The sequence below is a fragment of the Abrus precatorius genome, unplaced genomic scaffold (assembly GCF_003935025.1).
Source record: "Abrus precatorius isolate BTA unplaced genomic scaffold, Abrus_2018 Scaffold4, whole genome shotgun sequence".
NCBI classification, from domain to species: domain Eukaryota; kingdom Viridiplantae; phylum Streptophyta; class Magnoliopsida; order Fabales; family Fabaceae; genus Abrus; species Abrus precatorius.
Window position 1 is genome coordinate 396,475 of NW_020874384.1, and position 11,734 is coordinate 408,208.

Genomic DNA, 11,734 nt, shown 5'->3' on the forward strand with positions numbered 1-11,734 from the left:
ACAATAAATGATATTTATAAAAATTTAATATTTAGTAAATTATATAACCTATGCATTGATAGAGTAATTATGCTTTTACACTGCATAGTGTTAGAAGCTATAGTTTGGACTTAAACTGTGGAACAACCAATGTTGCAAGGGAAACTAACTATGAAGCACCCTGTTTGATTGTAAGTTATTTTCTACATCATCCATATGGAGTGTTCTGAACTTCTGAAGCTTTCTCTAAGGGGTGCTGAGATGCATCGATTTCAAAGCCTTGAATAACATTTGAAACCCATTGCCAGTCCTTCACTCCAGCATCAACAATTTTGAGACTAAATCCCCTTATTCTGACAACTTTGAGACACTCTTCTCATTAAAATTGATCCTCTTTTTTCTTTAGTTTACTATATAAATATGCATCTAGCACAAGATATCGTATACAACATGTTCTACTTAATTTAGATACAGTTTCCTACCTTCAACTAAATACAGTAAGTGAATCCAGCAACATAGTGGGATATAGACAGAACTTTAACCTGTGAAGGCCATTGAGTAAATAGAATACTGCACTTGCATGTCACAAACATAAAAGTTGCAAAAGCAACTCTATCTAGCCTCTAAGAGTGTCACAGTTAATTCATTAGTAGAAGAATTAATCTGATTGCTACTCGAAGATTCTCCGGCAATCGACATTCTTTCAATAAGGAAACCGGGTTCCTTAGGCTGTGGCAAAGTATTTTCACTGCTCAACATCACTATCACTGATGCCATGTTTGGCCTGTCTTCAGGATGCAATTGCACGCATAAAAGACCAACATGAATGCAGCGTAGTACTTCTGACATGGTGATGGTATCACCCAAAGAAGCATCAACTAATTTCACTGGAGTGTCTTCTTTCCACAATTTCCATGCCTACAACATTGAAAAAACATCTATGATCCTGAAATTTATAATAAGTAAAACAAAGTTATGTTCATTTCCTTACATGTCCTAATAGATTTAATCCATGATTTGGAAAGAAAATTCCTCTGTTCTTCTTCCCACTTATTATCTCCAGTAATAGTACACCAAAGCTATATACGTCAGATTTGATAGAAAGTAGCCCATCAATTGCATATTCTGGTGCCATGTAGCCACTTGATGTAATTGCAAAAATGAGTTAGTTTTGTATTTACAAATTTGCAGAAAATGTAATTACAACTTATAGAAATTTAGCAAATAGATACTTACTATGTTCCAGTCACCATTTTTGTGTTCCCTTCGGTTTGATTTCCACTAAACATTCGTGCCACGCCAAAATCAGAAATTTTTGGATTTAGCTCACCATCTAGTAGAATATTACTTGCTTTTAAATCTCTATGAATGATTCTTAATCTAGAATCTTGATGAAGATAAAGAAGTCCCCGAGCAATTCCAAATATAATGTTGAAGCGCTTAGACCAATTTAGGAGTTCACTTTGGGAGGAATCTGTCAAGTTTCCTTGCTTAGTTCAGACAAGAAACAAATGAAGTTCTGCAATCTAAAGAAAACTTTCATTTGCTGAGGCACATACCGAAAAGAAAGGAATCTAGGCTTTTATTTGGCATGTATTCATAGATGAGAACTTTTTCATCTCCTTGAGTGGAACAACCGAGAACTTTAACAAGATTCCGATGCTGAAGTTTGGCACACAATATAACTTCATTCTTGAACTCTTTTGTTCCCTGTCCAGTATTATTTGAAAGTCTCTTGGCAGCAATTTCCTGTCCATCTGCTAGTGTGCCCTAAAAAAATAAATCAATGTCGAATAATTGAAACAAAGAAGTAAATGAATGACTAGCTTTGTATCTTGTTATTATAAGTAGCATATTTGGTTGCTTACCCTATACACAGGCCCAAAACCACCTTGGCCAAGCCTCTTGTCACTTGAGAAGTTATTAGTGGCACGAACTATGGTAGCAAATTCAAAGAAAGGCAAGTCTAAGTCTTCTTCATGCTCTTCATCTTTATTTTCTTCTGAGGCATTTTCTGTTTTCTCAAGTAAATCAATCAGTTTAACATCATAAAACAAGAAAACGGAAATGCTTTTATAAATGAAGGTAATATCATGCAAGTTCAGCATGTATATGATTGTTCCAATCATCCAAAATTAACCATGATCGCATACTTATGTACATAATAATACATTACTTAGAAGTTGCAATGGATAATAAACATCAAAGGTGTCATTTAAGTGTAAGCAGCAACATAGCTAGTTAAAGAACTTGTAGTAACAAAGTTAGAAGTTCAATATAAGAAAGTTTAGTACCTCTAAGTTTTCTTTTCCGCCAGAAGCTATAGGTAAAAATGAAAACAATCAAAAAAGCCAAGAGCACAACTGGAATAACCACCGCTACCATCTTCTTATGCCCTCGCTTTTCATCTTCACAGATAGTTTGACATAGAAATGAACGAATAGTCAGTACTCAGAAGTCTCAAAATCTGAACACATAAACTCACCGAAAAAGGAAAATCAACAAAAATAAAAGAAAAAGTAAAGATCATACCAGTTTCTGAAGTAGCCATTCGAACATATAGATCTTGCCCAGGAACAGAAGCCACCCTTAAGTCAACTAGTGCTCCAAACCAAATGATACAACCATTGCCATCACCCCTGACATCTAAATTTGCATAGGCTGTGCAAGAACAGTTTTCCAAGCATTTAGTTCTACAACCTTCAAGTGTTAAGTTTCCATCCACCCAAGACTTGGTAGTATCTGGCAATTTCAGCCCACTAAATTTTCTAAAACCATCTTTGTTTTTGACCCCACAGCTCCATTGTTCACTAAGCACACATCCTTGGCTCCAATCCAAAGCCTCATAATTTTGAACTGATTTTGGCTTGAAGCCCGTTAAACACTGGCAGGGTGGTGACTCACTCACAATACAATTTCCATATGAACCACAAAGATTATAATTGTCACAATTGTCTCTTGGCACTGATGAATAAAGCTTCCAAGTTTGGTTTGCTTCATTCCAATTATAGCGCTGGCGATAATAAATAGATTGATTAATAACAACTCTTGTGATCAAGGACTTATTCTCTATGTTGTAAGTGTAAAACACCTCATCAATAGTAGACACCAACTCTAAGTTGAAAAGGGGTGTTGTTTTGCCATAGAATCTAACACCATTCCAAGGACCACTCCTATAGTACTCACTAGAACCTTTCCACATAACCAATTCAGAAGTGTTACCAAGTACCATACCCCAAATGAAGTCCCCTGGTGAAGGATCATCCCAATTCTTCCACGCCGTAAAACGCCGATTAAGACCCGTCTTTAGGTTCCATCCAATCTTCATTCCTGGTAAAAATGTATCACAGGGGTAGTCAAAGCTTTGCCACAAGTAGTTTTGTGGGTTTGAGTCATTCTCATTTCTTAGTACTAGGTTTCCAGAGTCTAAAAGCTGAACAATTGGACTAAGTGCATGTGTTGTTTCTGTTGAGTTTGCTGACCAAACAACAGTATTGTTCTTGCTAAGGATCACAAGTTTTCCTTGTGTACTCATGCTCAACTTGCTGGAGTTATCTTTAACTGGATTTTCACGATTAGCAACCCAAACAATGGTTCTAATTTTGATATTTTTGTACCAGATTCCGACATAGCGATTTGTGTTGTTATTATTGCTTGGACTGAAGAAACCCATTTCGAAGGTTCCATCTTTTGACACCAAGGTGCTACCCTCAGGAAGTGATTGCGAGATGCTAATGGTATCATTAGCACATAAAAATGGAGGGAACCATATTAGAAGTTTGGCAAAAACAGATAGGAAAGTGAAAATGGCCATTGCTTTGGTCAATTTCTTGGCGCACACTGAATTAACATTATTTGTGTCCAAAGTCCAATCTACTTTTGGAGGATAGCAGAGCATTGGTGGAAACCTCTCTATAGGGGGGACATGATTAAGTGTCTAGTTTGAATTTTTGGGAAAGTGACATTAGTGTCAAACACCTTTGGCAAGATGTTCATACGAGGCTGCTTAAACTTGCGTGTAAGTGAATTTGGCTGCCTGTATGCGGTTCGCCAATAATATTATTTTAAATTATACTTATTTAGAGTGTATTTAACTTTTATCAATATCTATAGAAATTTTAAAAAAGTGTAAATTAGTTTAGTTACACAAAGATATATATTAAAAATATAATTAAGTGTATGTACTCACTTTTCTTTTAATGCAACTCTATTTACAGTCTTGCTTCTATTCTTTTAACTTTTCCTTTTTATTTATTATCTGTTCTTGAATCATGTGTAACAATTATTAAATCACAAATTCAAATACGAAGAAAGATAATTTCCTTTCCAAGAATTTTTTTACAATTAATTATAAATAATTTTTACAACTTAATACCTATATGTCTATACCTCCAATTTCCACTCCAATCTGTAAGTAACTTTATTTATAGTGATAAACAGTGAAAATGCATAATAAAATATTAATGTTTAGTTTTTAAAATCCTAAAGTATCATTTTATATGGACATCACACAAGGTGACTCAAAACTTTGCACAAGGAATTTTGTGGGTTTAAGTCATTCTCATCTTTTAGAGTGTGTTTAGGAAGAAATTTTTGGAAGGGAAGAGAAGACATATTTTTTAATTTTAAATTAAAAGAATTATATATTATTTATGATAATAAATATATTATTAATACATTAAATTTTTGTTAATATATTAATTTATATTTTTTATTTTTAAAAAATATTAATTTTAAATATATTTATTTAAATATATTTTACCCTCTCCTCCCCCTCCAAAATACCCCTTCCCAAACAAGTGCCAAGTTTCTCGAGTCAAAAAGCTAAACAATTGAACTTGGGTACATGGCTATTTCTTATGAATTTGCTGACCAAACAATGGGATTTTTGTTGATGAGGATCACAAGTTTTCCTTGTGTTCATGCTGGAGTTGTCTTTAACATAATTTTCACGGTTAGCAATCCAAACAATGGTCCCTACCTTGGATACTTTTATAGCAGATTCCAAACCCATTTCAAAGGTTTCATCTTTTGAAACCAAGATATTACCCTCAGGAAGTGATTTGCAACATGCTAATGATATCTGTAGTACATAAAAATGGAGTGAACCATACTGGTAATTTGGAAAAAGAAAAAACAAAAAAGAATGTGAAAATGGCCATTGCTTTGGTCAAATTCTTGGCACACTATGAATCGTTGTTTGTGTCTGAAGTCCAAAAGTTATGTTTAATGTCCAACACATCTCACTCACAAAAAGATTATTTGAAATAATAAAAAATTAATAAGGTTTACATAGAAATGTTTTTTAAACTTTTTTATACTAAAATTTAAAAATATTTTAATTTTAAAAATTAAAAGACTTTTTAATTAAAGACGCATCTAGGACTTCTAAATCTGTCTATTATTCTTTAACTTTCTATGATGTTAAAGTGAATTACTTGTTCCTTATCTCTGAAAATGTAATTAAGAAATCAAGTAAAATTTAATTATCACACTTTATATAACAAATTTTAGCTCAAATAATCTAAAACATGAAAGTTCTTGCACTATATTTATGATGGAAAATTCCTTTAACAAAAGACAAAATAGCATGATATGGCAAAAAAGTCTTCACCTTTTCTCTTATCCCATTTAAAAAGAAGTGATAAATTTGACATTAGATTTTTTCATATATGATATAAAATCATCTATTATAATTAGCTTCAGGAATAATTATCCTAAATATATGCCGTTTGATAAAATTATAAGTAGAAATAATTTAATTAATTCAATTTGTAGGAATTTTGAATTAAAATAAGAATTTGAGAATTTTAAGTAAAAATGTATAAATCAACATAAGAACTAAATTGAATTAATTTTTTTTTAAAAAAAAATCATTATTTTAAAAATTTGAGAAATCAAAATTACATTGAACATAATTTTACTTAAAAGTATCACAGCTTTTATTTCTATCTTTATTTAGAAGAAACTAAGAAGTGTTTATGCCGTGTAGAGTAGAACACAGATTTTATAAAATGTTAAGAATTCATGTGATGCTTGTTACTACCAAACTACTTTTGTTTTTCTATTAAATTTCCTCAGCAACAGATGTTTCTATTGAGTTGTTTTCTTTGGTGAAGTAGTTCCATTAGCTACCTACTAAGTTTGTGCAAGTTGCTAACCTCAATAAAATTATATTCTTTTGTGTTTATATTTTAATTCAACCTTTGGTTCATTTCTCAACTTCAATGATTGGATAGGTGATAATTTATTTTTTTTAATTACACTATTAACAAAATTAACACGAGATAAATACAATAATAAGTATTTTACTAAAAGTTTGAGTATAATTCTAATCTAAGAGTAAGAAGGAAATTGAAGTAATTTTTTTTATCTAAAATTTATATTCACGATTATTTTACTTATATATCATTTAATTTATTACTAATTCATTAATTTGACTTGTATTTCATGTTTAGTACTCTATTTCAAGTTATTTTTATTATTAGTTGGGTCTGTGCTTTTTTTTTTGGAATTTTTTAACACTATAAGTTTTTTTATTCTGAACTCTTTTTGTTCTCAATCGGCTTGACCAATTTTATTTTTATTTTAATATTTTGGACTTAGTGTTAATCGCTAAAATCATATTAGAATTTTGGTATCATGTTTGATCCAATAATAAGAAAAAGAAGAGTTTTAAGTTTAAAAAACTTGTTTATTTAAAATATATTTATAATTTAAATTACAACTCTTTTCCTTTAATATATTTTAATTTATTATTAATTAATTAATATAAAATTTTTATTATTTAATATAATTGACGGTTAATAATGCTTAATTCAAATTGGATAAAGCTGTATCTATCCTTAATTTCCTATAATTGGATTTTATATCATAAAATATGCAAATTATTATAAAAGAAAAAATGGATACAAAGAATGATTGAAATTAATTTTAAGCTGGAAAAAATAGCATTTAATCACATCAAATGTTGTAAATTGTCTAATGCCTATCCCCTTATGTGGAAAAATTACATATTTATTTTGTCATGATAGGAAAGTCAATTGTGAAGAAATGACGACGAAAGGGGTTAATATCTAATACAACATTTTCAATAGTCAATAATTCATATTCAATTTATGAGTATCATTACAAAAGTCTAACTCAACCTCAGCCATAAAAAAATGTTATATTTTCAAACAAATAATACTTACACGTACAAAACTTTAGTCAGTCATCGATTGGTAGAAAAAAAAGTATGAGAAAAAGAGAAAGAAAAAATTAATGGACGGTTACAAATCAACTTCTTAATTTGAATTCGGCTTTGGTCACAATTTGCGTAAATGTCAATGCTATATTTCAGCGTAGACTTACCATAAAAAAGAGATGCTTAAAGTGAATGAATTTTAATCTTTGCTTAATAATACAAAATACAAAATTAATATATTTTATATTTAAAAATGTAACATTTAATGTTATTCATGCACTATATATGTCATATTTTGTGATTTTAATAAAAATTTATAATGTATAAAATCGTAAAATATTATTTTTTATAAGAGAAATGTACATTTAAATATCTGTAAAACAAAAAGAAATGAAAAATAGATATAAACATTAAAACAGTATTATTCATGCCCTACATTACGTAATATTTTGTGAGTGCAATGAATAGATTTTTATTATACATCCTTGAAGACGTCTTAGAAAAATTGTCAAAAGGATTTATTTTATATATAAGAAAAATGTATATCTGAAATATCTGTAAAACAAGAAAAAGATAAAACATAAAAGCAATAGCATATATGAGTCACATACGTGTTAATTTTAAATGATCCGAGGATCGAAACTCATAAATATACTCTATTTTCAACACAGACTAACCATAAAAAATAATGCTGGGATAATGTGTGACCACGAACAAGTTACAAGTGTGCGTGTCATGGATGCAGGGAAGCTTCCTAGTCAAAAGAAGGACTTACACATGTTCTTCTCACACAAGAGACCAAGTCAACGCTGGAACAACACAGTGCCCGTAACATATTCAATATTCATGTTATTTCAACACCACTCCTATTGTGTTGTGTGAAGGCCTGTAACTATTGTTGTAAAATGGCCACTATTCCTTTTATGTTGGTTATTTTTAAGCTATTATTATCCTTTTTCTCTCATTTTTCCTTTGCAACTGATACGATTTCCCAAACTCAGCCACTTGCTGATGGCAGCACCTTGGTTTCCAACGATGGAACCTTTGAGTTGGGTTTCTTCAATCCAGGTAGTTCCTCAAACCGGTATGTTGGGATATGGTACAAAAACATCCCAGTTAGAACAATCGTTTGGGTAGCCAACAGTGACAACCCAATCAAAGACAACTCCAGCAAGTTGATCATAAGCCAAGAAGGAAACCTCGTACTTCTCAGCCACAACCAAACCCTTCTTTGGTCGACAAACACCACAACAAAGTCTTTAACTTTGACTCCCTTTGTTCAGCTCTTAGACACTGGCAATTTAGTGCTTAGAAGCGAAAACAACAATGAAGAGAATTTCCTATGGCAAAGCTTTGATCATCCATCTAATACAATGTTGCCAGGAATGAAACTAGGATGGGACCTAAAAACTGGTCTTAATAGACGCATAACTTCATGGAAGAATTGGGATGACCCATCTCCAGGAGATTTTTCATGGGGCATTGTACTCACTGGTAACCCAGAAATGGCAATGTGGAAGGGCTATGATGAGTCCTATAGGAGTGGACCTTGGAATGGTATTCGGTTTAGTGGATCACCCACAATGAGGGAAAACCCAGTTTACAATTATCAATTTGTGAACAATTCAGATGAGGTCTTCTTCACATACACCCTCAAGAATAAGTCTATGATCTCAATAATTGTCATGAACCAAACCCTTTTTCTCCGCCAACGCTTCACGTGGATTCCTGACAACTCAACATGGAGGCCTTACCATTCTATACCAAGAGACAATTGTGACACTTATAATCTTTGTGGCCCAAATGGAAATTGTGTTGTGGGTGAATCACCCGTATGCCAGTGTTTAGATGGGTTCAAGCCCCAGTCTTCTCAAAATTGGGAAGCAATGGATTGGACACAGGGTTGTGTGAGGAGTCAACAATGGAGTTGCAAAGTCAAAGGCAAAGATGGGTTTCGTAGATTTGGTAGCATGAAATTGCCGGATACTACACATTCTTGGGTTAATGAAACTATGACACTTGATGAGTGTAAGGCTAAATGCTTAGAAAATTGCTCTTGCACGGCTTATTCTAACTCAGATATTAGGGGAGAAGGTAGCGGATGTGCCATTTGGTTTGGTAATCTTTTTAATTTGAGGATTATAGAAAGTGGACAAGATCTATATATTCGAGTGGCAACTTCAGACATAGGTAATTAATGGGTTCTATAATCTTCTAACTATATGTCAATTGTGATCACTTTTATTTGGGAACAGAGACTGACTAATGCTTCGTTTGTTTTTAAAGCTGTAAATGATGATGCAAAACATGGGCACACGAAAAATATTGCTTTAGTAATAACAATCACACTTGTGTTTGTCCTCGTCCTGCTTTCCGCTTTCTTCTACTTTTACAGAGGTATATTTTCTTACCAAGTTTGTTTTCTTAATTGGCAAATGCTAACCCATGCCTACTACTTAAATATTTAAATGGGAAAATTTTTTTGTTAAAAATTGTCATTCATGTTTTTTTTGGGTATTTTTTAAACTCCTAATTTCATTAACATGATACCTATGGTTATTATCAGTAAAAACAGGACATCACTCCTTCTGCAAGGCATTTTCATAGATATAACATAGCCTAGTTTTTAATTCAACAAGTTATTGCAATTTTTAAATCATTGCTTTGGAAAGAAAATATATCAGTGATTTTGATCCCATTCAATAAACTTAAGTGAAAACAGAGAAAAACTTGTCAACTGAAAAGAAACATGAAGGACAAGAAGACTTCGAACTTCCATTCTTTGATCTTGCTACGGTAATCAATGCTACCAACGACTTCTCAATTGACAAAAAGCTTGGAGAAGGTGGTTTTGGACCAGTATACAAGGTAATATGAAATATATATGTCAGTTTTAATTACAAATGAAAAGATTATAAATCTTGTGGGGAAATATATTTGCTTCCTTATACATTTTCTCTGACTCTAAAATTTAGGGTACATTAGTAGATGGACAAGAGATTGCCGTGAAAAGACTTTCTAAGAGTTCTCGACAAGGATTACAAGAATTTAAGAATGAAGTTATATTATGTGCAAAACTTCAACATCGAAATCTTGTTAAAGTTATTGGTTGTTGTATTGAAGGAGAAGAGAAAATGCTTCTCTACGAATACATGCCCAATAAAAGCCTAGATTCATTTATTTTTGGTTAGTATCACAGCTAAATTTTATAAAATTTTGTTTTATAGTTTCTTTCCAAATGAAAATACTAATAAATTTATTGGATATTTTGATAGATTCTACCCAAAGTAAACGTTTAGATTGGCCTAAACGTTTCTCCATTATTAGTGGAATTGCAAGAGGACTGTTGTATCTACATCATGATTCCAGATTAAGGATCATACATAGGGATCTTAAAGCAAGCAACATTTTATTAGATAATGAGATGAACCCAAAAATTTCAGATTTTGGCTTGGCTAGAATATGTGGAGGAGATCAAATTGAAGGAAATACAAGCAGAGTAGTTGGTACATAGTAAGTATATCTTTAATGATGTTAAGTTTTATTGCATGTTTATCAAATCTAAACTAAATTATTTTGGTTCCTTCCAGTGGTTATATGGCACCAGAATATGCTATTGATGGATTATTTTCCATCAAATCTGATGTTTTTAGCTTTGGGATATTGTTATTGGAGATTATTAGCGGAATGAAAAACAAAGGATTTTCCCATCCAAGTCACAATTATAATCTTATTGGAAATGTGAGTAACAAAATTGAATATAACTCATTTTTTTTTTATAATTAAGTGTTCCATAACCTTTGGTTTAAATTGTTGCAGGCATGGAAGTTGTGGAAAGAAGGAATTCCATTGAAATTGATGGATACTTGTTTGCATGACTCTTGTATTCCATATGAAGTTTGTCGTTGCATTCATATTGGTCTTTTATGTGTGCAACAAAATCTTAATGATAGACCGGACATGACATCTATAGTTGTGATGTTGAGTAGTGAAAATGCTTTACCTCAACCAAAGGAGCCCAATTTCTTAATAGAAAATGATATAACTGAAGGAGAATTTTCATCTTTGAAGCAAATATCTTCAACCAATGAAGTAACTGTCTCATTGTTAGAAGCAAGATAAGAATGTATAATATATTCATTCCACTTTATGTATGTATGGTATAATTCTCTCATTCACAAACATTCAAAAATGCTTTTGCCATATTGTTGTAATTTATATTTTACAAAATAAACTTATATTACTAACACTTATTTAGAATTCGTATTATTTACTTCATATAGCAACATTTTTTTTGTATTAAACTACATCTTAATATATAAATTAAACTAACATAATTGTAACTTAGCCGACATATCATTTGAAAGATCTTAATGGAGTATTATATGGATTTATTTGAAAGTTTAGAAAGAAAGAGAACAAAAGAGTTTGAAAGGCAATAGAGGAGAAAGAAAGGAAGGAGGAAACAAAGTTAATACAAAACCTCCCCAATTGAGGCAACTTAAAAATATAAGATGAAAAAGAGTTTTGAGAGTTTATAAACTCTACTTCTCTCATTTAGAAACTCTC

The 11,734-nt window shown here is 31.5% G+C and overlaps 2 protein-coding genes across 2 annotated transcripts; one reads left to right on the top strand and one right to left on the bottom strand.

Annotated features, from left to right (window-relative positions):
- On the bottom strand, nucleotides 1–3,861 carry LOC113865880 (G-type lectin S-receptor-like serine/threonine-protein kinase At4g27290). Its single transcript, XM_027500661.1, has 7 exons — nucleotides 2,512–3,861; nucleotides 2,274–2,387; nucleotides 1,848–1,993; nucleotides 1,539–1,749; nucleotides 1,216–1,453; nucleotides 971–1,121; nucleotides 1–897 (listed from the first exon to the last, which is right to left on the bottom strand). The coding sequence occupies exons 1-7, from the start codon at nucleotides 3,791–3,793 to the stop codon at nucleotides 592–594; spliced, it is 2,448 nt and encodes an 815-aa protein (XP_027356462.1). The 5' UTR covers nucleotides 3,794–3,861; the 3' UTR covers nucleotides 1–591.
- A 4,209-nt stretch (nucleotides 3,862–8,070) lies between these two features.
- On the top strand, nucleotides 8,071–11,287 carry LOC113864622 (G-type lectin S-receptor-like serine/threonine-protein kinase At4g27290). The gene is made up of 7 exons (XM_027498549.1): nucleotides 8,071–9,355; nucleotides 9,452–9,583; nucleotides 9,879–10,033; nucleotides 10,141–10,351; nucleotides 10,441–10,678; nucleotides 10,756–10,906; nucleotides 10,985–11,287. The coding sequence occupies exons 1-7, from the start codon at nucleotides 8,071–8,073 to the stop codon at nucleotides 11,285–11,287; spliced, it is 2,475 nt and encodes an 824-aa protein (XP_027354350.1).
- The last annotated feature ends 447 nt before the right edge of the window (nucleotides 11,288–11,734 follow it).